The following is a 27,122-nucleotide window of genomic DNA, read 5'->3' on the forward strand; positions in this document are numbered from 1 at the left end:
TAGACAGTGGGGATTTATACGAGAAAATCATATAACAAAATATAGGTTCACAAAACATGTGAAGAGTTTAATATTTCACGTAGTAAAATAGTGGCGTATGTGGATGGTGGCAAAATGAATTCCAAACAAAGATCAAGATTACTTTCAGAGGTCTTCCCATCTTCACTTGCTTCACAAACTTCCATAAATTTATACTCAAGTTCGTTTGAGAAAGACAAAACTCGCCGATAAGAGCCAGGGATGTGTGCAATACCTAGCCTCCTGACATTCAGCTGTTTAGCCTGTAGACCATCTTCTCTAAGGAGGTTGTCCATTATCACTCTAGTTTCATTTTCAGGGTACATTATGTTACTACCGGGAAAAGGTAAAAGAACATCTCGAAAATGAAACTTTTTAACTTCTTCTGCCATGATTGGTCGAACTGATTCACCATCTTGGACCAAGTCCCCTTCCAGAACATCGAACCCGAAGCGCTCCACTCTTATGGAAAGTGTTCTATTCCACACATAGCTACAATAACTATGCAGATAAAACAGCCGTGCGGCGAACGGAATATTCATAAAGGCTTTCACACAGCCGTTCTCACAATATGAATAACGTTTCAAAGCTTTCAGCATTTGGCATTCTCGAACTTTGAAATTAGGCATCATTTTTAACGCTCCATCGATGTTTTTGTCCACGTGAAACATTTGCTTTGCTTTTTCAACGACATCCAATGTTTCTGATTTGCTTTCCTCTGGCATAAGTGGAGCGAATACAAAATTGAGAGCTTTAATGAATTCACCAGTGAACAAATGTTTACCAATGAGAGCAGTGGAAAGATCAATTCCGAAGCGTTGCTCGCCGAAATAATTGAGAAATCCATTTGTTTTAATAGCTTCTATTGCTGATGAGATACCATTCTTAACGTCATTTTCTGATCCTAGAACAGAATAGAAAAAGTTTACTGACAGTGATAGAACAGCTTAAATAAAACTACATTGAAACAATAGCTGAAAAATAAATGCTTTCTGTAAATAGCAACCCAACCACAATTATAAATATTTCTAAAATAATTCTGAAATATCCGTTAAAAAAGTCGTGGTGTAAAAGGGGAGTAAAAGTCAACGATTTGGGTGAAATATTGGAATCTCTGTGCATAAATTACTTTTCAAGTTTACTTTGAAAAACTTAAATTGCCTTCTCTTTGCAGTGATCAAAGCAAGGATTTTCATCAGAGACAGAAAATGGATTTTACATGGCAAATTAACACATTAATCTTAAGATTTCGGCGAACGATGCAGAATTTTGAGACGATGAAGTCTCTTTATAATACTTCACTGAAACGAAAATCCGTCCACTTTACCTTCTACAGGTTGTACATCCTTGACAACGATTTCGAAATGGTTCCCTGATAAATCTCCCAATCTTAATTCATCATCCACAAGAGTAGGTTCTCCAACAACCTTCCATTGCAAACTACCAAATGTGGAAACTGATTTCAAATCTGAAACTTTGGCACCGGAGACAGACAAGAATTGATATGTTACAGCTTTCTTGTCTTTTATTCCAGCATATTTAATTTGACCAGCATCCACTTTCAGAACTTTGGCCAGAGAATTCAGAGCATGGAGCAGTTCAATATTCTCTTTACGAAAAACAAAACTGAATACATTTTTCTCTTCTCGCTTTCGTTTATTCTGTCGATTCTCCTTGCGTTCTTTGAACCGAACTGAAATCGAATCTGATTTATCTCCAACAGTTTTAGATTCCAAAAATTTGCCATATTCTCTTTGTAAAAAATGATGTACTTGACCCCTAGTCGTTCGATCCATTTCTGCAACACCAATCAATAATGGTCTTTCTTCGCTCGTTTGTGTACCTCTTAACAACCGACAGTTAATAAAAACCAATAGTTCTTTAATGCATTCTGGTGTCAGACCAATATCTACCAGACTTTTGAAGGCAGGATCGACACAACACGTGATGACGGTTTGAGATTCTCGTCGGACAGGAACTGATTTGATGTTTGGGAAACATTGACGTATACATTGGTGGAGAATGGTACGGTCATTTTTGTCTTCAAACGAACCTGGTAAAGCAAAAAATTATAAACACTCAAGTCTAATTATAGATTTATTTTAAACATTTTATCATTAATGTTTCAAAATCTTTTATATTACAGTTTAAAGGTAAGTCAAGTTGTTTCAAACTTTTGAAAGGCTCTCAAAATATCAAAGAACTTATTAAAAATGGTTTACCTAGCTCAATAACATCCAAAGAGAATTGATTCAATGATAATTCCTCTATCTGATTCAAATGAGCATCACCAATTAATTTCCCTAAATGCTTTTTAGGACCTATTCGAATTAGATTCCAATCTACAGCAGCACCAGCATCAGTCTGTTTTGTGATTGCTGGTATGGGTTGATGGTGATTATTACTTGAAGATTCACCAGTACTGGATCGATGTTTCTTGCATGGAGCTAGATTCGATGAATTCAGATTCGCCAAACTATCAACATATCTGTCAGTGCCAGCTATCTGACCATTAAGACCAATCTCTTTGACGATAAAATCTGTTGGCTGACTTTTGATCATTCCTTTAAAAGGTATTCCAATATTTCTGAAGCATTTAACTCCATACTTTTCATATGGTGTCTTCATTGTGTTTTAATATCTGAAATAAAAAATTGCTGTCAACATGTAAGAAATTAGATATAGTATTATAAGTGGTAATTGTTGTATTGGAAAAAGTGTGCGAAATTTCATATCTAAGTCTGTGTCAAAATTATGCGGACATTTTACTTTTTTGACAATTTTGTAAGCATGTATTAATGCCTTATCAAAGGTAAAAGATTTTGGAAAAGGTGAAAAATTAAGATTTTTTCTATGGTTCTAAAATTGTCATATTTGAACATTACTAGATTTTTCATTATCTTCGTTAGATAAAAATTAACAGCCCTTTGAAGCCGGCCTAAAACGGCCTAAAATGACCAAATACAGCATAAAGGACAGTGCTTTAACTTTTTATTTATAGAAAAATGCAAAAAGATGTTTAAAGATTATTTACAAATTATTTTACAGATTTAAATTAATAAGGTTGAAATATTCTTAAAAGTCCGATATTATGATTTTGAAGAAAAAAATCTTCAATTGTTCTATTTTCAAAGTTTTCAGAAGTTTATTGTATTTATCTCCTTGGAAATATCGTACCAACGGTGAATAGCTTTTTAATATAGCATAAACATAGGCTGAGAAATTGTACAAAAGGTGAAATGTCCATTTACTTTTGAGACACATTTTTGGTATTAAAGGTTTTATTTTTACGTAGGTGCTCCCTTTTCATATTAGACACATATTTCATATCATGATAGTGTTTGCCTATTGTTATATTATGCTGATTAAGCAAAAAACGTTTTTCTTTTTCTCTTTCTGATCAACCTTGTGAATTAAAATTGATGAGTAAGCAAACGATATCACTCATATATTTAAAAACAAAACCTTTAATAATAGGATCTTTTTTAGGTGGAAAAAAGGGTGCTGAGCAAAAACTTTATAGAAACGCACGTCTGGGAGCAGAATTCAATATGTCGAGTTATAGACGACTTTGCTTAACCCAGAAGGTGAATGGGGTTGTTATACATCGTTGGAACGGAAATTTTATGCTGATTATGGAAACCCGGGTCTTAAAAAGTCTATCCCGGACAAAATTGCAAACGAGGCTGGAGTTTGCACTCCGTCGTGGTGTTTTTTCGATTTTACCTGTTTTAGAAAATTGCTTACTGTCGGCAAAGTTAAAGGTTTTAGAATTTCATTTTTTATGCAAAATGCTGTCAGTAGAATGTGTTAATAGAAAAAAATTCAAAAATGTCGAAAAAAATTTATTTTGCACTCCATCTTGGAGGATTTTGGCAAAAAATCGATGTTTTTTTCTTAAAATTCGTCAAAAACTAGTCATAAACCACTGAAATTATGTAAGAATAAGTCCAAAAATAATTTCCTGCTAAAAATACTATAAAAGAATAAGAAAGTATAACAAAATAAGGAAAAATCGGCTCAAAACGCTATTTTGCACTCCATCGTTGGTGTTTTTAATGAAAAAACGTGATTTTTGGTGTTTTTTAAAAAAATATAACATTTTCTAGCTTTTTCTTTGATCTACGACTGAAAATCCTTTCTTTCTCTTAGAATCATTTTTATCAAACACAAAATGATAAAATATTCTGAAAAATGACCCTCCTTCGCTGGGGTTTGAAGTCGAATTCAGTATTTTGTAAGCCAAAATTCAGTATTTTTACTTAAAATTCGTCAAAAACTAGTCTATAAACCACTGAAATTGTCTCTAAATAAGTCCAAAAATATTTCCCTGTTAAATGTTTATAAACGAATGAAGTATAGGAAATATAAAAGATGGCTCCAAACGCTATTTTGCACTCCTCTGTTGGCGTTTTCATTGAAAAACGGGATTTTTGGTGTTTTTGAAGAAAATATAACATTATTTAGACTGATTTAAGAAGCTGGAAATCCTGTGTTTTCCGCTAGAATTTTTTTTCCAACACATATGCAAAAAAATATGAAAAATCACTCTCCTTCGCTGGGTGTTAGGCCAAAGTTTAGCATCTTTGCTTAAATTTCATTAAGAACTAGTTATTGTCCATTGAAATCAAGCTTAAGTGAGCTTTTTAAAGTCACAGAGGTTCAAAATGTTCCAACTTGGACCGACTGCCGGAAAATTTTGCCACTGAAACTGTCTCCTCCAACAATCATCGGGAATGGTCGTTCACTCCCTGCATCACTGACTGATGCTGATGAAGTCTACAATATCTTGATCAATGTGGGGAAGATCCTACGTAATCTAGGACAACAAGATCAATGTGTTACCGTTGACCCCCCCCCACTACAAAAGTACAAAAGAGTACCCAAATGGAACAATGCGAATGCGAATTTCAGGGTTTTCGGCCTTTTTCTGTTCGGTATTTCGGTATTTTGTAAAATATGTACGGTATTTATATTCAAAATGCTGCTGTGATGGTAATATACCTATAAAACTTCGGCATTTCGGTATTTTACCTATGGAATCTAGGTATTATTTCGGTAACTCTTCCTGAAGAGTTTTCCAAAAATTGCCTGCGGCGCTAAACTATCTTCAAATTTAGAAATTTACTAGTACACCCCTGTTTCAAATACGTTTGGCACTTGCCCGCGCGTCCCCGTTGTATACTTATCCAACCGTCATAGTCCTTAAACAAGTGAAATCTTTGTTGTTTTGCTAAGTTTTTGTACTAACTTTAACGAATGTGATGGCAAAAAAATCTTAAAATCCCAGGCCTGGAACATGGCCATTTTCGGGGTGGGAAATGTCCGTTTTCGGGGTTGGGATTTGCCATGGAAAAGTGAAACAACTACAGGCCTGGTAAATGGCCATTTCCCAGGCCTGGGATTTCCAAATTTCGGGGTGTATAATGATGATTTTCCAGGCCTCATTTCCCCCAATGAAGTTAACTGAGAACTAAGTCAAAGATATCCATAAAAAGTAGCGTTTGAGGTACTTAGTTTTCATAAAAATATCAGTCCAAAACATGGTGTAAAATCGAAATTTTCTCCTGTCCCCGAAAACCACGGTTGCGACTCCTCCGTCACGAAAACCTCAGTTCCTCGATACTAATTGTACGTCGAAATTAAGTCATTCTTTTACCATATGCTGTGATCGGAAAATGTAAACTAAAACTACTACTACTACGTTTGAGTTACGACATTACGTCATTCAGATCCCGCATTCATTTGAAAGTCTCAGCAGGTAGTTATTAATGCTCAAAACTTATTTCAACAATATTTGTGCAGCTTAAACGCCTTATTTCCTCCATTAAGCGCCACCATACCACCCTCTTGTAAGCGCCGTAACTAAGGTTTAAGTTTCGAAATAAGCGCCGCACCTCCCAATGCGGCTGGAAAGTGAAGAATCTTCAATAGCAATTTCGTCCTAAAAACCCAGGCGAAGGAGAGCGATTTTCATATTGTTTTGCATATGTGTTGGAAAAAAAATTCTAGGAGAAAACACAGGATTTCCAGTCGTAAATCAAAGGAAAACCTAAATAATGTTATATTTTCTTTAAAAACACCAAAAATCTCGTTTTTCAATGAAAACGCCAACGGAGGAGTGCAAAATAGCGTTTTGAGCCCACTTTTCTATTTTCTATACTTCATTCTTTTAAAAACATTTAGCAGGGAAATATTTTTGGACTTACTTTGACACAATTTCAGTGGTTTATAGACTAGTTTTTGACGAATTTTAAGTAAAGATACTGAGTTTTGGCTTAAAATTACTGAATTTTGACTTAAAACCCCAGCGAAGGAGGGTCATTTTTCAGAATATTTTAGCATTTTGTGTTGGATAAAAATGATTCTAAGAGAAAGATAGGATTTCCAGTCGTAGATCAAAGGAAAAGCTAGAAGTTGTTATATATTTTTAAAAAACACCAAAAATCTCATTTTTTCAATAAAAACGCCAACGGGAGAGTGCAAAATAGCGCTTTGAGCCGATTTTTCTTTATTTTGTTATACTTTCTAATTCTTTTATAGTATTTTTAGCAGGAAAGTATTTTTGGACTCATTTTGACATCATTTCAGTGGTTTATAGACTAATTTTTGATGAATTTTAAGTAAAAATACTGAATTTTGACTTAAAATTACTGACTTTTGACTTAAAACCCCAGTGAAGGAGGGTCATTTTTCAGAATATTTTAGCATTTTGTGTTGGATAAAAATGATTCTAAGAGAAAGATAGAATTTCCAGTCGTAGATCAAAGGAAAAGCTAGAAAATATTATATTTTTTTCAAAAACGCCAAAAATCACGTTTTTTCATTAAAAACACCAACGGGGGAGTGCGAAATAGCGTTTTGAGCCGATTTTTCTTTATTTTGTTATATTTTCTTATTCTTTTATAGTATTTTTAGCAGGAAAGTATTTTTGGACTTATTTTGACATAATTTCAGTGGTTTATAGACTAGTTTTTGGCGAATTTTAAGAAAAAACATCGATTTTCGCCAAAATCCTCCGAGATGGAGTGCAAAAAAAAACTTTTTCGAGATTTTTGAATTTTTTTCTATTACCCTATTCTATTGACAGCATTTTGCATAAAAAATTAAATTCTAAAACCCTTTACTATGCTGAGAGTAAGCATTTTTCTAAAACAGGTAAACTCGAAAAAACACCACAACGGAGTGCAAACTCCAGCCTCGTTTGCAATTTTGTCCAGGATAGACTTTTTAAGACCCGGGTTTCCATAATCAGCATAAAATTTCCGTTCCAACGATGTATAACAACCCCATTCACCTTCTGGGTTAAGCAAAATTGCTATTTTGTGATTCTGCTCCCAGACTATCAGGATAAAAAGACAAAGATAAAGATCAAAAAGCATGTTTCCTAATCAACTCCAAAATCACTTCACGTTTTGCTCAATCCAAATAATTTACAAAATTCATAAATAACCAATGGTATGCTTATATACAAGTTGTGAAAAAATATATTTTAAGGTGCAGTACAAAATATACAAACATTTGAATCTAAAAAAATTAAAATACTGTTAGTGTATTGATGTGTACGTGCAAAGTTTTAAAGCATTAGTAATAAAAAATTACCCAAATCAAAAGATAATGTCAATTCTGACAGGTATTCAATTTGGTGTTCGCATGATTTCAAAAATGTTGATTTAATTTGGAGGCTTTAGCCGAAAACTGCTGATCCACCAAAATTGCCTGCCAAGATTGATACACGTTAGGCATATAATATATGTGTAAGAAAAATCAACCCCTAATTGTGTGAAAATCTTACCCCAGTAATCATGTAAGAAAATGCATAAGCTTTGGACGCAAAGATTTTGACATAAAGATTTTGATAACAATCTGCTAAAGTAATTCTAATGAATTATTAAAAAGTGTAAGCAAAGAAAACTTTTAAAAGTACCCTATTTTTATTATATAAACATATGTGATGTGTGCTACTAGAAATAAAGAATTGAAACAATAATTAAAACATTTTCTAAGAGTTTGTGTTTGTGATTTGAAAGAAGCTGAATAAAAATCCAGTCTCAAAACCCAATTCATTGATTAAAAACATATTGACTTTACCATTGAATTAATTTGCAATCAATAGGATCTAATCCATCTGAAACTTTTAAAAGAATACCCAAACCGTCATGATTAAAATCAATATAGCATAATTTTCGTACATGAAAGATAAGAAAATCAATGTGACCAAAAGAATGGTTGCAGTCATAGCATTTTGTATATCATCATATTTATAAGTCTTTTGGTTGAATTTGATTGCCAGACTTCTGCCATCTGTTTCTTTGTAAACAAAACGAGTGTTGAAAAACAACGACTTAATTGAATGCAATGAAAACCATAAAAATGTTGTAGTGACTATCTTTATTTCTTCTAATGTCATATTCTTTTGTCTGTTAAAAAACAAGACGTTTTAAAATGGCGATTATAGGACTGTGAGAATTTTTTTTTGATTTTAATTAGTGGACCTTGTACAAAAGTTGCTAAATATCCTAAAAACAGGTAAAAAAGTGAAATTTTTGATGGGGGACCCTTTTTAAGAGTCCCCCAGACCCCACTTTTGCGGGGCCCATAGCGCAAACCCACCTACAAAATAAGCTTGTAGCAACTTTTTCAAAACATAGGCATGTGACATACCAAATTGTCAGAAATTTCATGTAGATTCCAAAAGGGGTCAAAAATCAAGCAATTAAGAGTTTTGATTGTTTCTTTTTCAGCTTTTTGATTAAAATTTACAAAAACTTGCCAAAAATTGAACAAACTCCAGACTTAGACACGATGGCTCAATGACAAGTTTCTAAGTTTTATTCAAGTAACATTTTTTTAAATAGTATTGTTTTGTAGTTGTAACTTAATTAGGAATATAAAGTTTAAACTAATAGATAAGTATTATGTAGTATAGAAATTGGCAGATTGTTTCTATGTTGATGTTGACTTTTGGAGAGAATCTTTTCCCATCAAGGCAGTGAAATGCCTCTCAAATTTCATTTGCAAAGATTTCTTAGCAAAGCATTGGAACTACAGCACTCACTTTGGGGAATTTATCCAACCAAAGGAGAATGTCTCACTTTCATTGAAAGATTCCAGATTCAACAGACTGCCTGTGTGCTGCATCAGCTTGATCTATCTGATTAATGACATTGCTGCCTACCTTGAAAAGTATTCTGACATCATAAACAACATTGCCATCATTGAAAGAAGTTTTGCACAGATGGAAATCCTAAAACCAATTTTTGCTGCCATCTCTTTACTTGGTTAGTACTATTGGTAGTTTTAATCAAGCTTATTTTATAATGATGTGTTTTAACAATTGTATTTGCCATACTATGGCCACTGGTTGTTAATAATGTAATGTAATGTAATGTAAAGTCTTTTAGGCAGTATAGATGCTAATCAAAAATTAACCCCTGACATTTTTGATGTCATCCACTATTTTGCTCATAGAATGAGGCCATCATGTGGCTTACATGTCAAAATACATCCATGGTTAAGCTGAATAATTTATCTACCTGTTGCAAAAAGAACGAAATTTTGTGGCTTACTCAACTTAAATATATTAAAGCATGAAGTGTGAGTAAAATATGTGGCTGACAAAAAAGCCACAAAAAAGTACATTTAACAACGCAAAAGTATGTACTTTCGAGTCTAGAAGGTCCCATTCAGAGATCACTTTTCAATATCGTGTGGCTTACACTTAAAAAAAAAATAGAATTTTTGATCTGCAGCCACAATTTTGACTCAAATAACAAATTTTTTTTTTTAATCATATCTCCACGTTGAGGTCTATTACCCTGTGAAATCTCTATGGCTGACTCAAAAAATATGAAGAGTTATTCCAAAAAGTTGATTTTTGAGCATTTTTTACAATGTCACACTATTTTTGATTAGCATCTATATCATAACTTTCACTATTCATTTCTAGGCATCCATGTGATAATACCGTATCACGCATTGTTGATGAACACAGAGACAAATTATTCACTGATCTTGAAAAGCTTTTCTCAACTTTACAAAGAGCTGACAGAGATACAAGCTTCCTGTCTCCTCACATTGGACAGAGTCTTTACCTTTGTTTCTGAAGACACATTCCAAAATTCCCTTCCAAAGAAGAAATTTCTATTACAATCGCTGCAGGAAAACATCAACAAATATCCCAAAGAGATTGAGAAGATCATTCGCATTGCACTGGAGAAGTTTGCAGAAGGATTTCATCATCAGAAAGGAGCAATATTTGGGTTTGGTAAGAATGCAGATGACGAAAAAATGTATTCAAAATCTCGACAGCAACCTCTGATGAATTGGAGACGCTTGAAGCATATGTTGATGTCCACAATATAGGAGAAGAAAGAAATGTTGTTCTTGTTGCTTCAACTATGCTTGCACTGTTAGAGTTGGATCCAGAAATTTAGAGTCAGCTTCACGTAAGGTAGTCATAAAGTCTTCAACAGATGTTTTGTCAAAAGTTTCACCAGGAGAATTTAGGAAATACAAGGCACAATCTAAAGCAATTGAGTCCATTAAATTAAATTGGAATGAGAAGATGAGAAAGCTCCAGGAAAAAGGTTACAAAGAAAAGGATTTACTGAATGCAAAGAATGAAGAGAAACGGTTGAAAGATTTGCAGTTTTTAAAAAGTCAAGATATTCCTGGACCACATGCAAAGAAGATGTCATCAAATTCATGGAATCGTTTGAAGAGTGTAAAGAGAAGGTTGATCGTATGTACAGAGTAGTTAGATATGCCAAGGCTTGTTCAGGATTTGGTAATAACAAGGCAATGTACAGATTAAAGAAAAATGGAAAGAAGCTCAGCTCAGATGATTATCAGGATGGCTTAGAAAGATACTTTGATAGAGCGAAGGCAGCAAAAAGCATATCCATGGCTAATCTTAAAAACATCTTGTGTGCCCTAGAAGGTAAGAGAAAGAATATCTATCTAAATTCTGAAAATCATGATTATCATATCAGTTTCAAAGAAAACAAGCAACATGCTAAATGGACCTACCTGATGATGAAAGTTAGTTAGCAATGCGAAAAGAAAAATGAAAAAAATCAGTCAGAAAATATAGCATTTAGCAAAATACACAAAACAATAAATTCATCATTGATTGTTGATGGGGGGAGAGAGAAGGGTTGTAGGGAAAAAATAAATAGGAAGTTCTGGTCGCAAAAATCAGTTTTATTGACAATTGAAACATGCTTGATGGTGGGCATTGCTATTGATAATGTTTTTGAATGAAAAAACAACCAATTATATGGAAAAGTCTAATGAAAATCTAGAAAAACGGCGATTTCCGGCATATTTCAGGCATTTTCCGCCGGAAAAAAATTTTCTTAAAAATCGGACTCGGCCATGTTTTGAGCATTGTTAATACGCATCTTTGAGCAAAAAATCAGAAAAAAATAATGATAAAATCTCGAGAAAATGCCAAAAAACCAGTTTTTCCGGCATATTTCAGGCATTTTCGGCCGGAAATGAATTTTTTCGAAAATCAGGCTCCGTCACAATTTAGGTATTAACATTTTGCATCAGTGTGCAAAATTTCATGAAAAAATATGAAGTACAGCTCAAGAAATTCAAGAAATACCGTTTTTCTTCGGCGAAAATCGGCTGTTCCGGCGATTTTTAGAAAGTCCGCTTCAAAATCAATTCTATTGAAAATTGAAACATGCTTGATGGTGGGCATTGCTATTAATAATCTTTTTGAATGAAAAAACAACCAATTATATGGAAAAGTCCAATGAAAATCCAGAAAAACGGCGATTTCCGGAATATTTCCGGCATTTTCGGCCGGAAAAAATTTTTTCTCAAAAATCGGACTAGGCCATGTTTTGGGCATTGTTAATACGCATGTTTGAGCAAAAAATCAGAAAAAACTAATGATGAAATCTCGAGAAAATGCCGAAAAACCAGTTTTTCCGGCATATTTCCGCCATTTTCGGCCGGAAAATTTTTTTTTTCGAAAATCGGGCTCCGTCACATTTTGGGCATTGTCATTTTGCATCATTGTGCAAAAAATTAGAAAAAACTAATGAGCCGATCCCGAGAAAAGCTGGCAACAGACGAACGAACGGACGAACGAACGAACGGACAAGGGTCAATTTAAAGGACTACCTTAGGTAGGTCCAAAAATAATAAGTAAGAAAGTCAGGAGTGTACTGGACTAAGTTTGTTTACTCTACCATGGATAATCAGCATTTGTTTCAATACAGATCGATCAACCTGAAGATCAGGCAGCCGCTATTGAAGGACAATCTAAAGATACTGAACGTGAGTCCTATCCTAGGGAAAACGAATACACTCCTGGAATGCATGTAGCAGCTGCATGGCTAAAGGAGGATAGCACAGAATATACATGGTATTTAGCTGAGTTGGGTTGCAATGGAGCATTTTTTCATCCTTTTTCCAGTTCACTTTTCATTCATAGGTGTGATAGATTCAGTTGACAATGATTGCTTGAAAGTTTCTTATTTCTCAAGAAAGGACATAAGCTGGTAGCCAATGGACATTCCCAAAGGAAGCAGACATTCAAAATACAAAGTATGAACAAAATTATTAAAAAGGTGGAAAAGGTTGCTTACCAGTGCACCGTTAGAATTAGATGCCTCATACCAAAACAGCTTGCAGATGATATAACAAGAAAATTGAACATTTTCAAACAATAGATGATTTTATTTTTCACCAGTTTCACCGCTATATAATAGTACATTTAGTGATATTTAATGTATTGTATGTAAATAAATTTTCAAGCTCAAAGTATACGTGTTCTTTAAGATAAATTTTATGATTTTACATTATTTTTCATAAAAAAACTGTCAAAAAAGAGCCATTACTTTTTCTAGCTTGATTTTTGACCCCTAGTTGTGATGTTTGTTGGAATCTACATGAAATTTCTGACAATTTGCTATGTCACATGCCTATGTTTTGAAAAAGTTGCTACAAACCTATTTTCTAGACGGGTTTGTGCTATGGGCCCCGCAAAAGTGGGGTCCAGGGGACCCTTATGAAGGGTTCCCCATCAAAAATTTCACTTTCTTACCTGATTTTAGGGTATTTAGCAACTTTTGTATATGGCCCACAAAAAAATTATGTCATAGTCCCTCCCCTGTTATAAGCCTACCTGGTAATTTAAATACCTTTTTTAGAAGGCATAGAACATAAAAATATGGGTTGATATCGTTTTGGAATTAGGCGAGATTTCTGTCATACTTTCAAACAGCCAAAATAATCCTGGGTCGGTCGGTCAGTAGCTAAAATTGGAACCTTTTCTTACTTTTCCCACCAAAAACCTCAATTTTTGAAATCCTTCATTCTTAGAGCAATCGCACAATCTAGCAATACCTTTTTATGGTTAGCTATTTCATATAAAAAGGCACCAAAATTTTGGCCATCCCGTTGGCTAAAAGTAAAAACATAAAAAAAAATGATAAAAATTAACAGAAGCATTTTTTATTTTTGTTAAAAATTTATTATAAGACGTTTCGATGCTCTCCGAGCATCATCCTCAGTTAAAATGAGGATTTTTACAGTTTTAACTGAGGATGATGCTCGGAGAGCATCGAAACGTCTTATAATAAATTTTTAACAAAAATAAAAAATGCTTCTGTTAATTTTTATCATTAAGTTTCTGGCCCGATTGAACATATTTTTACATAAAAAAAAATGTCCAGAGTAAGAGCACAGAATGTACATTTATGTTTTTTTTTTCAGCCAATGCAATGGGATGGTTTGTTTGTTTGTTTGTTGGGACCTTTTGCGAAGCAAATTTACGAGCAAAGCAGTTTTGCTAACCGTGAGATTGGGTAACTTGCATCAGTGGAGGCAAACATGCATAGCCCTCAAATGAATGACCTGTCTGGTCATTAAAATACAACTACGCGGCTCTGCTCGCAGCTCTACTCTACCATTTTTGTTTTGATTTAACTTTATATTTTAATGACCAGCCAAGTCTTTCATTTGAGGGCTATGCATGTTAGCCTCCATCAGTCGAGGATTATGCCCTAAATAAGAGAATACCCAAGTTAGAGGATTACCTTATTTGGGAGATTTTCAGTCTCTTATTTAAGAGAACGTTACCTAAACTAGGAGAATTCTGTACGTTTCACAAATTTACTTCAGAGCAGACTATTTGCGCAATATGAAAACAAGATCACGTGAAAGATCACGTTTCCGTGATTCCAATGAGCCAAAAACCAAAGTAAAATACCTTTTCATTCTTTTTCAAACTTCGAAAAACCATAAATAGCCTCATTTGCATGTGTTGACGTAATTTTTAAAATAATGAAGAAACACCCTCTACCTTCAAACCCGTTTTTTCTCAAACCCCCCTTATTTAGGAGAGACAAGAGTGACTCACTTTCTGTTTGACCCGCGTTTTGACCGCGCTTAAACGCGTTTCTTAAATATGGCCCGATCTATATTATTACTTTTCACAAAATTCTCATGATGTAGATCGACCTTTAGATTGATAGACCCTGCCCTAACCATCCTAGGTCCACAAAACAAAAGCAGAACTCAACCAAATTTTGCTAGAAGGGAGAAAAAAACGTGCTGAGTCGATCTATGAAGTTCAAAACTTGCGCAAAAATGATGAGAAGGCCAAAAATTAACGAAGAAAGAAAAGTCTCCTAGTTAAGAGAAAGAAATCTCCTACTTAAGAGACCTTCTCTTAAATGGGTATATCTCTTATTTAGGGCATAATCCTCGACTGTCCATTGATGCAAGTTACCCAATCTCACTCACGGTACATTGTGTGCATGTACCTTTAACTTCTCTATCCCAAGCAAAAATTTGCTATATACATCGCACCTTCAAACCCGTACTTTGTCAAAATGACCTTGAATAGTTTTGCTTGAAGCCACAAAAATTTTCAAGGCACCATTTCCACGTTGGGTCTGTGGACACGGACACAGCAAGACTAGACAAAAAAACTTCCAAACAAAACAAGACAAAGACAGGTCACAGCAGTTAAGAAAGGAACACGTGGCACTGCACTTACACTTAAAGATAAAATCATAAGATATGTATGAAAAAAGAAGAGAAAGAGACAAGAGGAGACGTAAAAGGAGGTGGAGATGCTGAGATAATCCTTAATCTTTCGAGATTTAGCTTCGGCGCAACTTTGTCTACCATCTTTTTTGTTTACATTTTGCGCACTAGCTTGAGTAGCGTTTTCCGATTCCTGGGGCTAAACATGTAAACAAAAGTTCAAAAACGAAAGTGAAAGTTTTAAAAGCTGTTATATTTTTTTTCACATAAAAATTTAACATTCCAATGTTGGCTGGCAGCTTTTTATCTGAATTTTAGTTTGTTTTCCGAGTAAGAAGAGAAAACTTCAAAAAAAATTTTTTTGATCGATATTATTTAACTGGAAAATCATGCTCACCACCGTCGTAAAATTAAATTACTTGCTTTTTATTGCGTCTCAGTTGATCTGTTTTGCATTGGGAAATTTGTACTTGCCAACAATTTTATGGGATTCTAGAAATTTTCTGTAAGTATAAACCTTCTAAATGGTAAAAACTTAATGTCAGAAAACTAGTCTAGGTAAATGAGAACGATTTACGAGCAGGCCGAAAATCAGCAAAACCCTAAGAAGAAATTAAAAAAGGCCACTCCTCAATTAAGAACATTTTGACCCTCAGATTTAAGAAGTGTAAGAGTGAAATGCTGATTCTTAGCCCTAAGTAAAGAAATTAGTGTATTATTGAATGACCTGTTTTATAATCATTTTGCATTTTATCAACCGAAGGTTTGGCTGCGAAGACTTGACAATCTATGTTAAAAACACAGACAGTATAATGTTTGCATGCCCTTCCAAGTTTTTATATTCAAGACGTGAGGGACAAATAGTTGATTCTGTAACATTTGAAGCTATGTATGGAGTTGAGGAAAATGATGTTGAAAAATTCAATACTTGCAATGCAACCGGTAAGGCTGGCCCAGTCCCTTCTTGTTCAGTCCTCTGTGCAATTCTGATAGCACTGTATGTATCACGTTCATCAGAAAGAGCTTCAAGCAGCCGCGGGATTGCAAGTGGCTCGTCTCGTATGAGACTAGGTTTTAACCAACTATAGTGGCACCAGTTATTGCAGATTATGATCAATTTTGCGAATAAATTGCTTTAAGAGGATGAATCTTTGCAGCGACTTACGTATTTTTGCGAGATTTTTTTTCGCTCTACATGGACTCCCCATTGTCACACCCCTGTGTCACAGACCTGCTGGGAACCCAGCCCCACACTAAAAAATTTCGTCCCCGGTGGACAAAATACCCCACAAGTTCAGCTCCACTGGGAAATTGACTTCGATTTCATCCCCATTCGAAATTCAATGCAAATATTTGCTGCGCGAAACCATCCCCACTGAATATTTTACGCTCTGGAACCATGGAATTTCTATCCCCATTGGGATTTCGATAGAAATTCTTATCCCTACTATGGAAAAAAGTTCCACCGGGACTGTGAGCCATGGGTGTATTGTCAATTGACAGGAAATGGAATTTGCTTTGCTTATATTGACGCATCTATGTAATTTTCCTTTTAGGATTGACACCATTTCACACATGCGATTATGAAAATAAAGCCACCTTACCGTTCTACTCAATTAGCATTTCAAAGTTATCACAACCATTCAGTTTTGACGATAAGGCTAAAACAGTTTATATTTTCAGTAAGTTTTCTGATATCTTATTACTTGAATAAAGCTAGAAGAAGATATAGATGAAAATCCTTTCCAATCCAGCGCAGTTTGAAGGAAATTTGACGTCAGTCGTGCTAAAACTGACAGGGATTTCAGCGGAGAGCGTGGTTGCTCGTTGGAAGTTTAGGCTGACTTGGGAGGTTTTTTTGTCTCTTTTTGTGTGGCGTCTAAATGAACGTACTGATCTGAGGAGTCTTTTAAACACCAGGCTAATGTACACCGAAGGCTAATATACGCAAACCGAAAAAGAAGCACAAAATCCCCTTAAGTTGTGCATTTGACGCTAATTTGATTTTCAAGGGGAATTGGATTTTCATCATATAAGGGAGCGTCGTTTATGAGAGTTTCTGGTTGACGGTGGTTTTCAATATTATCGAACAATGTATCGTATCGAATAGTAAAACATCGAATTAGAGAGCTTCAACAATATTTTGAGTTTATGCGCTTTCACATTCACAATTTCTTGTCTAGGTACATCATTTCAAACAAGAGATATGCTGAGCAATAAGATCAACGGAAGTTGTGCTCCCCAGTCAGGTTATTTTCCATTGAAGTTGAAAATTCATAAATGTGCAGATAACGATAAAGAATGCGAGGCAAAGATTTGCGACACAATGGAATGTTTTGTAAAAGGTTCGTATTTTAAATTTATCGCGAGTGCAAAGGTTTTCAGCAAAATATTTTCTATAATGTGAGATATGTCTGATAAATCTACCAAGTCTTCTGTTACACCTCCACAGAGCCGAAGACATTTCATTCTTACTGGAAGTTTTTCTAAAGTCTGGTCCGCCTTTTTCCAGACACACTGTATTGTTTTTAGAATACACATTAAAATATTTGGGCTGCAATTACTAAAATTCAAAACCTATCCTATCCTTCACTTTATCCCAAGCTAAAAAATCCAACCAGCGTTACTGAGACAGGAGTGCATTTAAATGGAAATATCACCCAGCATCTGTGTTTTAACGAGTACATGAAAATATTCAATACTGAAACAGAATTCGCAAAAACTAGCTCAGATGGCACACAACGTTGTTTTAACGTTTGTCTAACGTACAAAACGTCCATATTACGTTAGATGAACGTTGACGTTGAAACAGCGTTGTGTGCCAGCTGGGAGCTTTTTTTAAGCAAATTGAACGACAAAGAAATAAACTTTCATCTTTAGATTGTGGGATGTTTACTGCATGGCAAAAAGAAGATACGTTCCTTTGGAATGGTACATGTCTTCAGAAAGAGACAAGACAATGTGTTCAACCTGGTTTTCCATGCCATGAAGAAACCGAAAGACTTGTACCAGCAGATGAAGTGAATTGCACAAATTACAGAGAAGGTGAGTCACAATCAAGTTTAGGGGGTTTATTTAGTAATCAATAATTTCGTTAAATTTATCTTTAGTGAAACTTTAAGAGGCCCCCAGCGGTTTTCATGATGGCGTGATTGGTGTTTTTTCCAGTTCGTGATTTCGTGATTGAAGATTTTAAAGTGCGTGATTGCGTGATTGAAGATTTTAAAGTGCGTGATTGCGTGATCGGAGGAACCAACGTTATCAACGTGATCCCGATGGATTTGGGAATTTTTTTTTCACGCGATTACGTGATTTCAAAGGTAACTGGGGGGCCTCCTCAAGATAATTGAGGAATTGTTGATTTGTTTTTTTTCTGCGACGAAGTGAATAAGGATATAAAGACTTTCGCAAGATAAAAAAACATTTTAATGCATAAACTTTCGTGAATTCGATGGAATTAAAATCTTTGGAAAATTTTTGGGCCGACGAAGATTGAATTAGAGAGAGTCAACTATATAAATAAACATAGTCGTCAACAAAACAATGATTAATCAATTATCTTTTTAGAATGTCCAACAATTTCGACATCATCAATTTCACCAACACCATCTTCCATCACCAAAGATGCCAGCAGTATATCACAATCAGAATGTCAACAATGCTCACCTTGTCCTTCAACTTCTTATACTCAACCAAATGCAAGTCAGGAGCTGTCTGTAACAACAGTTACGGAAACTATGAATCAAACCATTGTATCAACTGTTGTCAACCCTGAAGCATCTATTAGTGTCAGTGTTCGAATCTCAACCCTTACAGTTGCAGAGACTGTCAGGGTGACGGAGACGGCCTCTTGTAATAACTTGTGTACACGTAAGTAGCTTAGACGACAAATTTTAACCATCATCAAAAATTAGCGTAGGCAGGAGGGGCGGAAAATTTGTGTAGGAGAGCAGATCTTTATGACATTGTAATTGTCTATTCATAATATAAAAATATAATTACAGTGTCATAAAAATCTGCTCCTCCTACATAAATTTTGCGCCCCTCCTGTCTACGCTACTGATCTCTTAGATATTATCTGATTTAGCAAACTTCGTACTTTTCAAATGAACGTGTTTTTTCGAAGAAGAATTCTGGACAAAGAATAAACTTTATTACTTGGTAAATAAATAGCAACATAGCAATAACGAGATGAAAAACTGTACTTATTTTTTCTCTTTTAGAAACACCGGGCAATCCAACTGGATCACAAAGTAATTTGGTTTTTAAAAACTCGTTTCCAATAAGAGTTGTTTTTCTCCATTAAGTAAGCAGGTCTCAAGTTTTTTGTACAGTTTACGCGAGATTGACTTATGCAAAGGATGTATCACTGTATAACTGTAGAACTAGAACTCAAGTTTTTACAATTTCGGAAAGGAAAATTTTTTAGGCAATCTAAAGTCTGTCTCAATATAATTTGCAGCGGAGACAAAAAAGACTATATGATTAAATTCGAATTAGATAGCGGTTATGTGCTTGCTGAAAAGACAAACAGGAGTGGAATATTATCAAAAAGAAAAAAATTCAAAAAAGATCAAACCATCATAATTAATGAAGAAAAAGAAGATCAACTTCTTCAATAATTGTTCTACAATTATCATTTCCACACGAGTGATTCTTTGATCTTAGAGCATCATCAATGTAAAAAAATTTTCAAAAGAGTTCATTCAATGGAAAGAGATATAGCCCAAAGTTTATCACTGATTGACTTCAAAAACCACCGAAAAACAACAAAGAAGAGCCCTTTTTTAAGTCAACCATGGCAAACTTTTGAGCTGTATTTTTTGACTGAATAAACTTTTTTTGAATATTTTTTTCGCATTAATGACGTTCTAAGATTAAAGGATCTCTGATACAAAAATGAAGATCATAACATTAATTTACCAAAAAATTGATTTTCTTCTTCTTCATTTTTCATCTTCATTGTTCCATATTTTAAAAATTTTTCTTTTTTGATAGTATTCCACTCTGGGCTATCTTTTTCACGAGCACAAAACCTCTATCTAATTCGAATTCTATCAAAAGTTACAGCCTTTTTTATCTTATTTTGAGACAGACTTTAACACACGATCTAATGGCAAAATAATAGCGGTGGTATTAGAAAATTCAGCAAGTCCATCCAAGATACCGAAATCTGGTTTGGTTATAAAGAAAGAATGCGTATTGTTCATACAAACGTCATGAGAAATAATAGTCAAGACTTTCTCTACGGAACCTTGCTAGTGCTGGCTTATAACCTAACCAATGTGTCTGCCAAAGGGGACTCAGAAGGGAACCTTTCTTTTTCTTTTTCAGAGGAATACATCACACATGATGTACCATACGATGATAAATTCTACATTACTGTCATTTCTGGCATCATTGGTGCAATGTTGGTTGGTGTGTTTGTTTTGCATGCTTGTTTGGTGTACAGAAAAGGAAATAAAATCAAACAACATAAAGGTTAGATATTCAAGACAGTTCTAAATAAGTAAAACGCTTTAAGGCTAGTAGAGACATCGTGATACAGTGGTCACCAACCTTGATTCTTGAACGGGAGCTCAAGGCTAGATTCCTACTCATAGTTGTTTACTTGGAGAGTGAAAGATACTCCACTCGAGTCAACCCATGGCGTCTTCTAAATTCAAGGCCTAGCAAGCGTGCTTTGACGTCAAAATCCTGTGGACCTAGTCATGGCGGTTGCTGATGGGACACTTAATCGCGTTTTACTACTAGCTGCTGAACAGCCAGCCTTCTCTAATAAACAAGTAAAAGTGGGAGAGAAGGGGAGCGGTGTTAAACTCTAACTCGTAACCAGTCCCTTGACTCGTTTTTTGATGATTCTAATAGCGTTCATGAAACGTCCATCAGTGAAATCAAAGAGTGATGCATAGCAAGGGACTTTCGGTACGAGATAAGCCGTCATCAATAAGATCTAAACAAAGTTCACACATTTGCATTGTTGAGATCTATATTACGTTGGCAAATCTTCTTAACACTCTATACTGTAGACATAAATCTATAGGTGCACTCGCGAAAAAAATCCCAACTAAATTTTGTAGACTAACTCATCTGCGAAATAAATCAGGAAGAAATCATGCAAAATATATGCTTCTTTTTCTTTAGTTATTGAGGTCAAAGAATACAAAAGTGAAACAAAAGTCACCTCAACTGGTACGTTGACCTTTTATTACATTTTTTATTAGATGATCGTCCGTTGCAAAGATAGCAAAGGCGGGAAAATATAGGTGGGCGGAGTTAACAGCCGTAATGGCGGTACAGTATACGGGAAAGAATCGGCGCTAGAGATTCGAAAAAAGGACAGGCAAGCTCTAACGGTTTAAAACTATCTTCGGCTTTTTGCTTTTTTCTTAGATAGTGATTTGTGATAGACTATACTTTTACTTGCACAGAACTAAAATACTTGACAAATTGAAAGATTTACAAAATAATAACTTGATTTATAAATTACAAGTAGTTTATCTATAACGAAATTTGATAGTTTACAAGATCAAGTAAAAAGTCTCCTTGATATCTCTTGTGAAGAAAAAACTCCAATTATAAGGCAGTTTGGGTGAAGCCCTAGGGTGGAGTTATTTGTAGTGGTCGTATATTGGAAGTATCAGTTTCAAGTGAAAAGTTTAAAGTCAAAATTTATATAGAATGATAAAAAAATATAGATGAAAAAGCTCGATAAATCGAGAATAGCAACTACACCAAATAATTTATATATTTTCCTGTTTTCGAATTTGATCATCACTTATGAGAGCATCAGCTGTTTTAGTTTTGAGATAACGTGACTCCAAATATTTTTTGGCATGATGCATGATCGCGCAAAAAATTGATGCCTGATTTGTGATATGTTTCGCTCTATTTGTGATTTTCGTAATCGTGATGAGAGCAAAAATTCAGCATAATGACGTGACGAATGGTGCCACTCTTTATCTTTAATGAAGGGACTGAAGCAAATATTGGACCGACAAATAATATTTAGTTTTAAAAATTTATTCATGGAAAAATAAAAATAAAATTTAAAATATTAAGTTAAAGTGAAAACGAAGGAAATATGATTCTGCTAATTTGCACGTCGCCCGGATCGATAATTCGATTTGAGTCGATTTTTCTTGAGAATGTTTTTAGCATTCGTGGTACGTAATCTGAAGTTTGCCACTATGTTATTGATAGTCATTTTGACGTCTGTGTAAAATCTGTACGGTGTGAGGACGAAGTGGACGATTTGCTGATACATTTTTATAATGTCTTTCACAAAACCAATCCTTTTGATTAAATCTGTGATGTGTTGTTTACTATAGGGTTGCTCTGGCGCATGCGCGTTTCTTTTCTGTATATGTTTCGGTCTGTGCCTCTTTAAAATCTTCTGAGCATTATCTTTTCTCGTGTTGAAAGAATTTAAAACACTTTTTAGAGTTTGAAAAACAGTCACATAAACTCTGTATGGGAGAAAGAACAGATTCACAAAAAAGAACACAGTTGCGACTAAGTTACCGATCAAATTTTTCAATCTGATATTGCCGTTTTTCTTGGTGATTTTTCTTTGCGGTGGTTGTGAAGGTTCCCCAATGAAAACCAAATCTGGAGAATAAACTGTTCTCGATTTTGGTGAGGTAATGAGATTTGAAGAATCGGTGCCGTCAATCAGCTCCATATCATTTGTAACACGTTTTCGTCCAAGCATTCTAAACTTCGCACCAAAGTTTAGAATGTTGTCCGTCAGCCCAATCAAAGTCTTCTTGACTCTGCAAACAAAGTCTTTACATTCTACATATACACGATATGGTAGCATGATCGTATCGATGACCGCGTTCAAATCCTCTAACAAGTCAGATTTGATCGAATCAATCCAACCAATTTCTTTACGCTTCTTGAAAGGAATGCATTTATCTGTCAGGATATCATTATTCGCAACCTTTGATTTGCGGCGAGTGGATTTCCTTGAGACACGATCCTGTGTCTGATAAGAGATTTTATCAGTGGGATTAATATTATCGGCAGAGTAACGAGGATTGATTCCATATGAGTCTTTCTTGTATGACTTCCCTTTAAAAGAGTTCTTCTTTTGTCGTTCTATTTTAATTGCCCGCTCCATTATCTCATCGAATGGGTTTACACTCGGGACGGTTTCTGTTACAGATGGTCGATGCGGGACGATCTCCATGGTTAGTTTATTATTTTTCTGTTTGTAGTGCTGCTTTATCATGTGTTGTTCAGAGGGTGTATTAAATATTTCCCCGCTAATTGCATTGATTTGATTAGCTTTCAAAGGGGCGATTTGGGAGTCTTGTATGTCAAGACTCGCACCACCGCTTTTCCCTAACTGCACGGAAAGACTTTGTTGGACTTTATCCACTAATCCATCATCAAGGGTGTTTGATTGGTTTTCAACTGGTACATTTAGATATATGCTAGATGCGCATCTAGAGGTAGGAGGTGTGAAAAATTCGTCGTCACAGTTCGAGATAGTGTGTTCGCCAGAGTTGAATTTATCACCAGATGTTGGCCCGATAACATCGGCAATATGATTCAATGAAATATCCTATATTGGAAATGAAGAAGAATTGTGAGAACAGAGTCAATATTTTGGAGAGCCCCGCTAACAATAAGGTTTTTACTGACCCAATATATCCCGTATCCCACCTCGAGACGTCCGTGCAACTGACTTATCCCGTTGAAGTCCCTATTTTATTATGAAATTACTTCCCTGGTAAAAATTCTTGAAAAGTTCTTGAAAAGATCTTATCAAGAAACTTTGCTTATTCTTTTTCAGTTTCTTACTACGAACGTGCCAAGATCTTTTAAGATCTTTAACGATCTGATAAGACTTTTTTATAAGTTTTGAATAAGATTCTTGTCCCTTACAGTGATTCAAGATCTTGACGGAATCTTAAGTAAAAATAAGTCTACGACCGCAGTTCCACCCGAAGGTAGGGGAGTGTGCCACTCTTTCTCCCTGGATTGCTCCACTTACCCTTGATCCTTCTCTTAATTGCTGAGCATCAAGCAGAGAGGTATCAAGTACCATTTTGGGACTCTTTGGTATGACCCGGCTGGGGGTTGAACCCACAACCTTGCGCACCGTAGGCGGATGCTCTACCACTGCACTACGGTCGCTGACGGAATCTTACTACTATTCCCCTTCAGTTATTGAATAAGAGCCGAAAGCTTCGCTCGAGTGACAGCATTCAACTGATGACCTCGTGAATACTTCCCATTAATCATCCAAGCATTAATACAGTCAATGATAACAAACACACAAAAGAAAAACCACTTACCGTATTTCGAAGCTGACCAAAAACTGATTCGTAAATACTATCCTAAGAGATTGCTCTCCTTGAGTCTAAAGACTCCTTCTTATGAAAAACAATCATAACCAGAAATTTACGTGTTTTTAAGATTCTTAACCCGAACTTGATAAGAACCACTAAAAATCTTAAAGCTTCTTTGCACATAATAGTTAGTTAAGATTTGGAAAGTCTCTTTATAAAAACTTTATAAGTTACGCAAAGAATCTTAAAATAATTTATGGCTCAAGATTTCGTAAGATTCTGCTTAAGAACTTAATAAGAAATAATAAATTTTCTTACTATAAATATGCGGAAAGAATCTTGACAATTCTTACAATTTATTTACAAGATCTCTAAAGATCTTTTTGTTGGAAGAAATTTTCAAGATTGCCTAAGAATCGTTGTAAGATCTTACAAAGATTTTTAAAGATTCTTACTTATTAAAGATCTTGAAAGATCTTCAACGATATTTTCAGATCTTATCAAGAATTTTTACCAGGGTAAGTAATAATTAGTTTTGAATCGGTTTGGAAAGTGATATACGTTACAAGAAATGAAAGCTAGAGAATATGGTTACGAAAAAGTCACAAATAAGTAAGAGTTGATATTAGGTTTGATCGCGGCTATTGTATTAGAAGAGTTTCGAGGTTTTCTTTGATGTCAGTGTAGATCAATAACAAACAGATAAAGAGAAAGTGATGCATAAGAATAGAAAAAGAGCTGGAGTAACTAACCTGGCATGAACAAGTTTGCTCAAATGATTGATGCTGCGAAGTGTTCATAATTCTTGTCCTTCGAAGCACAGTAGAATCAAAATGTATTGATTGACCAAAAGCTTATAAAAATACAACAAAACTAGAGACGATGTCTGGATGTGACTGCCAAATAAGAGAAACTTCTAGTTATGAATGAAGCTAAACAAAAGCGATGTCGTTTTTGAAAAGATCAGAAACTGACGTCAGTTTTTCTTTTTGATTTGATTTGACGTCACACTGTGACAAAAAAATATTTATACCATGGCATTTAGTTTGAAAACTGTAGCCTCACTTTCGCAATGAAAACCAAAGAAACCAATAAAATAAGCACGAATAGTCCTATTCCCCTGTGAATACTTAAGCAAATTGGTACCGGTTATATGCAATCCGTAAAGAATATCAACCCTGAGAAAGGATTCAAAACACGAAAATCAACCATCTTCTCAACCTCGTTCCCTGCGTATTGTCAGCTTTTGATGCTTACTGATAGCGCTAGATAATACCCTGGCATTGGCTGGTTTTCGAGCGCGAATGATTACGTAATTCAAAAACAAAACGTCAGATTTCATTTGTTCCTGGGTTTGAAACCATTGCATTGCAGTGCAACTTTGTAACGTCAATTTTTTTTATGACGTATTGTTTTGAGAAGTTCCCCCTCTGAGAGGGGGAACTCGCATCAGCCAACACCAGGGTATTCTCTGGCGTCCATAAGTAACGTAAATAAAGCCTGGGATACACGGGGACGAGGTTGCCATCTTCTTCCTCAAAAGTTACGGATTTCCTGGCAAATTCACGCCCCTTCTCACAGACCCGGTGGGACTCCCTCCCAATGGAAAATTTGGCCAAAATATCGTCCCCGTGGAAAAATCTACTCGAATTTTTGTCCCCGCTGAAAATAATCAAATTAACAAATCAAATTTTTTCCTCCCTACTGAATTTTCTGACTTGAAAACAATCGAATACAAATCCCCAGTCATAAAAAAATGGGAATATCAATCCCAATCGAGTTTCCGTTCTGTTATTTCTGTCCCAACTGGTTGAAAAAGTGCTAGCGGGTCTGTAAGAAGGGGGAGAAAATTTGGACACATTTGTAGAAGATGAACTAATGTTAGCGAGAAAAACAAAAAAAGGTTCTAAAAACGTCAATTCCTCCTCTTAAGACTCGATTTTCGATTCTATATCACATGTCTTATATTATTTCTTCAGAACACACATCAACATCTGGACCAACCAATGGCAAGTACACACGTCTCGAGGAAGGTGCTAATCCCAACGCTTGATGTCTGATACCGTTGGCGCGTGAATTCTATTGGACTTATCATATGAACAAAAACGAACGTGATATTGAAATAGTCCGTGTAATCAGGCCCTTCCAAATGATGAGGGAAGAGAAACGAAAGTATTCCTATGAGTCAAGACTCACTTTCTACGCTGTGCAGTTGGATTAATCAAACGTAATTTTTACCCAGTATTAGAAAAATTTTAACCTATAGGTAAACCAAGTTCAGCTGGACTAATCGTTATTTTTTCTCACTCTTAATTCTTTTTGGTGAGATTGTTTAACCTGGGCGATATTATCGACTTCGGATTCCTGCTATATCAGCTATATTATTTCACATCGAGGTTAATTTGTATGTCTGGGGTTCCTGGAACGATTTCAGGATAAAAGCTTTTTTTCTTCTTTATTTTTCATTTTCATTTTTAAATATTTTTGTAAATATTTTTGTCAAAATATCATAGTGGTGCCGAAGTGCAAGTCAAAAAAATAATTCTTACACAATTGAAAAGAATGGACTCTAATTCGCCGTTCGACTACTCCCTGAGAAAGAACGAACCCCTCACACGATGGGCAACGATATAACGTAGCTGAGGCTCGACATTCGTTACGACATGTTATGCATGATCAATTTAGAGGAGAGTTTTCATACGAATTTTTTTTCTGAAGAGACGTGACTACTTGAACTGAAAAACGTTCGTAGGCACATACTTTCAGAAAATCTATTTCCATGTGATG

General features: G+C 35.1%; 3 protein-coding genes across 3 annotated transcripts; 1 reads left to right on the forward strand and 2 right to left on the reverse strand.

The window, feature by feature from the left end:
• Nucleotides 1-40: 40 nt before the first annotated feature.
• Nucleotides 41-2,671, reverse strand: LOC136823737 (pseudouridylate synthase PUS7L-like). The gene is made up of 3 exons (XM_067079906.1): nucleotides 2,241-2,671; nucleotides 1,346-2,071; nucleotides 41-922 (listed from the first exon to the last, which is right to left on the reverse strand). Exons 1-3 carry the CDS (start codon nucleotides 2,644-2,646, stop codon nucleotides 48-50), a joined length of 2,007 nt encoding a protein of 668 aa, XP_066936007.1. The 5' UTR covers nucleotides 2,647-2,671; the 3' UTR covers nucleotides 41-47.
• A 12,679-nt stretch (nucleotides 2,672-15,350) lies between these two features.
• LOC136823747 (uncharacterized) lies at nucleotides 15,351-26,391 on the forward strand. Its single transcript, XM_067079918.1, has 10 exons — nucleotides 15,351-15,538; nucleotides 15,797-15,975; nucleotides 16,590-16,715; nucleotides 17,217-17,378; nucleotides 17,914-18,078; nucleotides 18,601-18,903; nucleotides 19,257-19,286; nucleotides 20,368-20,514; nucleotides 21,178-21,225; nucleotides 26,315-26,391. Exons 1-10 carry the CDS (start codon nucleotides 15,423-15,425, stop codon nucleotides 26,386-26,388), a joined length of 1,350 nt encoding a protein of 449 aa, XP_066936019.1. The 5' UTR covers nucleotides 15,351-15,422; the 3' UTR covers nucleotides 26,389-26,391.
• LOC136823740 (uncharacterized) lies at nucleotides 22,056-25,289 on the reverse strand. Its single transcript, XM_067079908.1, has 2 exons — nucleotides 25,088-25,289; nucleotides 22,056-23,605 (listed from the first exon to the last, which is right to left on the reverse strand). The coding sequence occupies exons 1-2, from the start codon at nucleotides 25,133-25,135 to the stop codon at nucleotides 22,127-22,129; spliced, it is 1,527 nt and encodes a 508-aa protein (XP_066936009.1). The 5' UTR covers nucleotides 25,136-25,289; the 3' UTR covers nucleotides 22,056-22,126.
• Nucleotides 26,392-27,122: the final 731 nt, after the last annotated feature.

This window comes from Clytia hemisphaerica, unplaced genomic scaffold (genome assembly GCF_902728285.1).
Source record: "Clytia hemisphaerica strain Z4C2 unplaced genomic scaffold, Clytia hemisphaerica genome assembly, whole genome shotgun sequence".
Lineage (NCBI taxonomy): Eukaryota > Metazoa > Cnidaria > Hydrozoa > Leptothecata > Clytiidae > Clytia > Clytia hemisphaerica.

Bases quoted from the DNA above. Each gene is read 5' to 3' on its own strand.
- LOC136823740 (XM_067079908.1), bottom strand. From the start codon at position 25,135: ATGAACACTTCGCAGCATCAATCATTTGAGCAAACTTGTTCATGCCAG. The intron at 23,606-25,087 runs GTTAGTTACTCC...TTTCCAATATAG, and splicing joins AGCAAACTTGTTCATGCCAG to GATATTTCATTGAATCATAT.
- LOC136823747 (XM_067079918.1), top strand. From the start codon at position 15,423: ATGCTCACCACCGTCGTAAAATTAAATTACTTGCTTTTTATTGCGTCT. The intron at 15,976-16,589 runs GTAAGGCTGGCC...TTTTCCTTTTAG, and splicing joins CAATACTTGCAATGCAACCG to GATTGACACCATTTCACACA. The intron at 21,226-26,314 runs GTACGTTGACCT...TTATTTCTTCAG, and splicing joins AACAAAAGTCACCTCAACTG to AACACACATCAACATCTGGA.
- LOC136823737 (XM_067079906.1), bottom strand. From the start codon at position 2,646: ATGAAGACACCATATGAAAAGTATGGAGTTAAATGCTTCAGAAATATT. The intron at 2,072-2,240 runs GTAAACCATTTT...TTGCTTTACCAG, and splicing joins TTTGGATGTTATTGAGCTAG to GTTCGTTTGAAGACAAAAAT. The intron at 923-1,345 runs GTAAAGTGGACG...ATTCTGTTCTAG, and splicing joins GGATGTACAACCTGTAGAAG to GATCAGAAAATGACGTTAAG.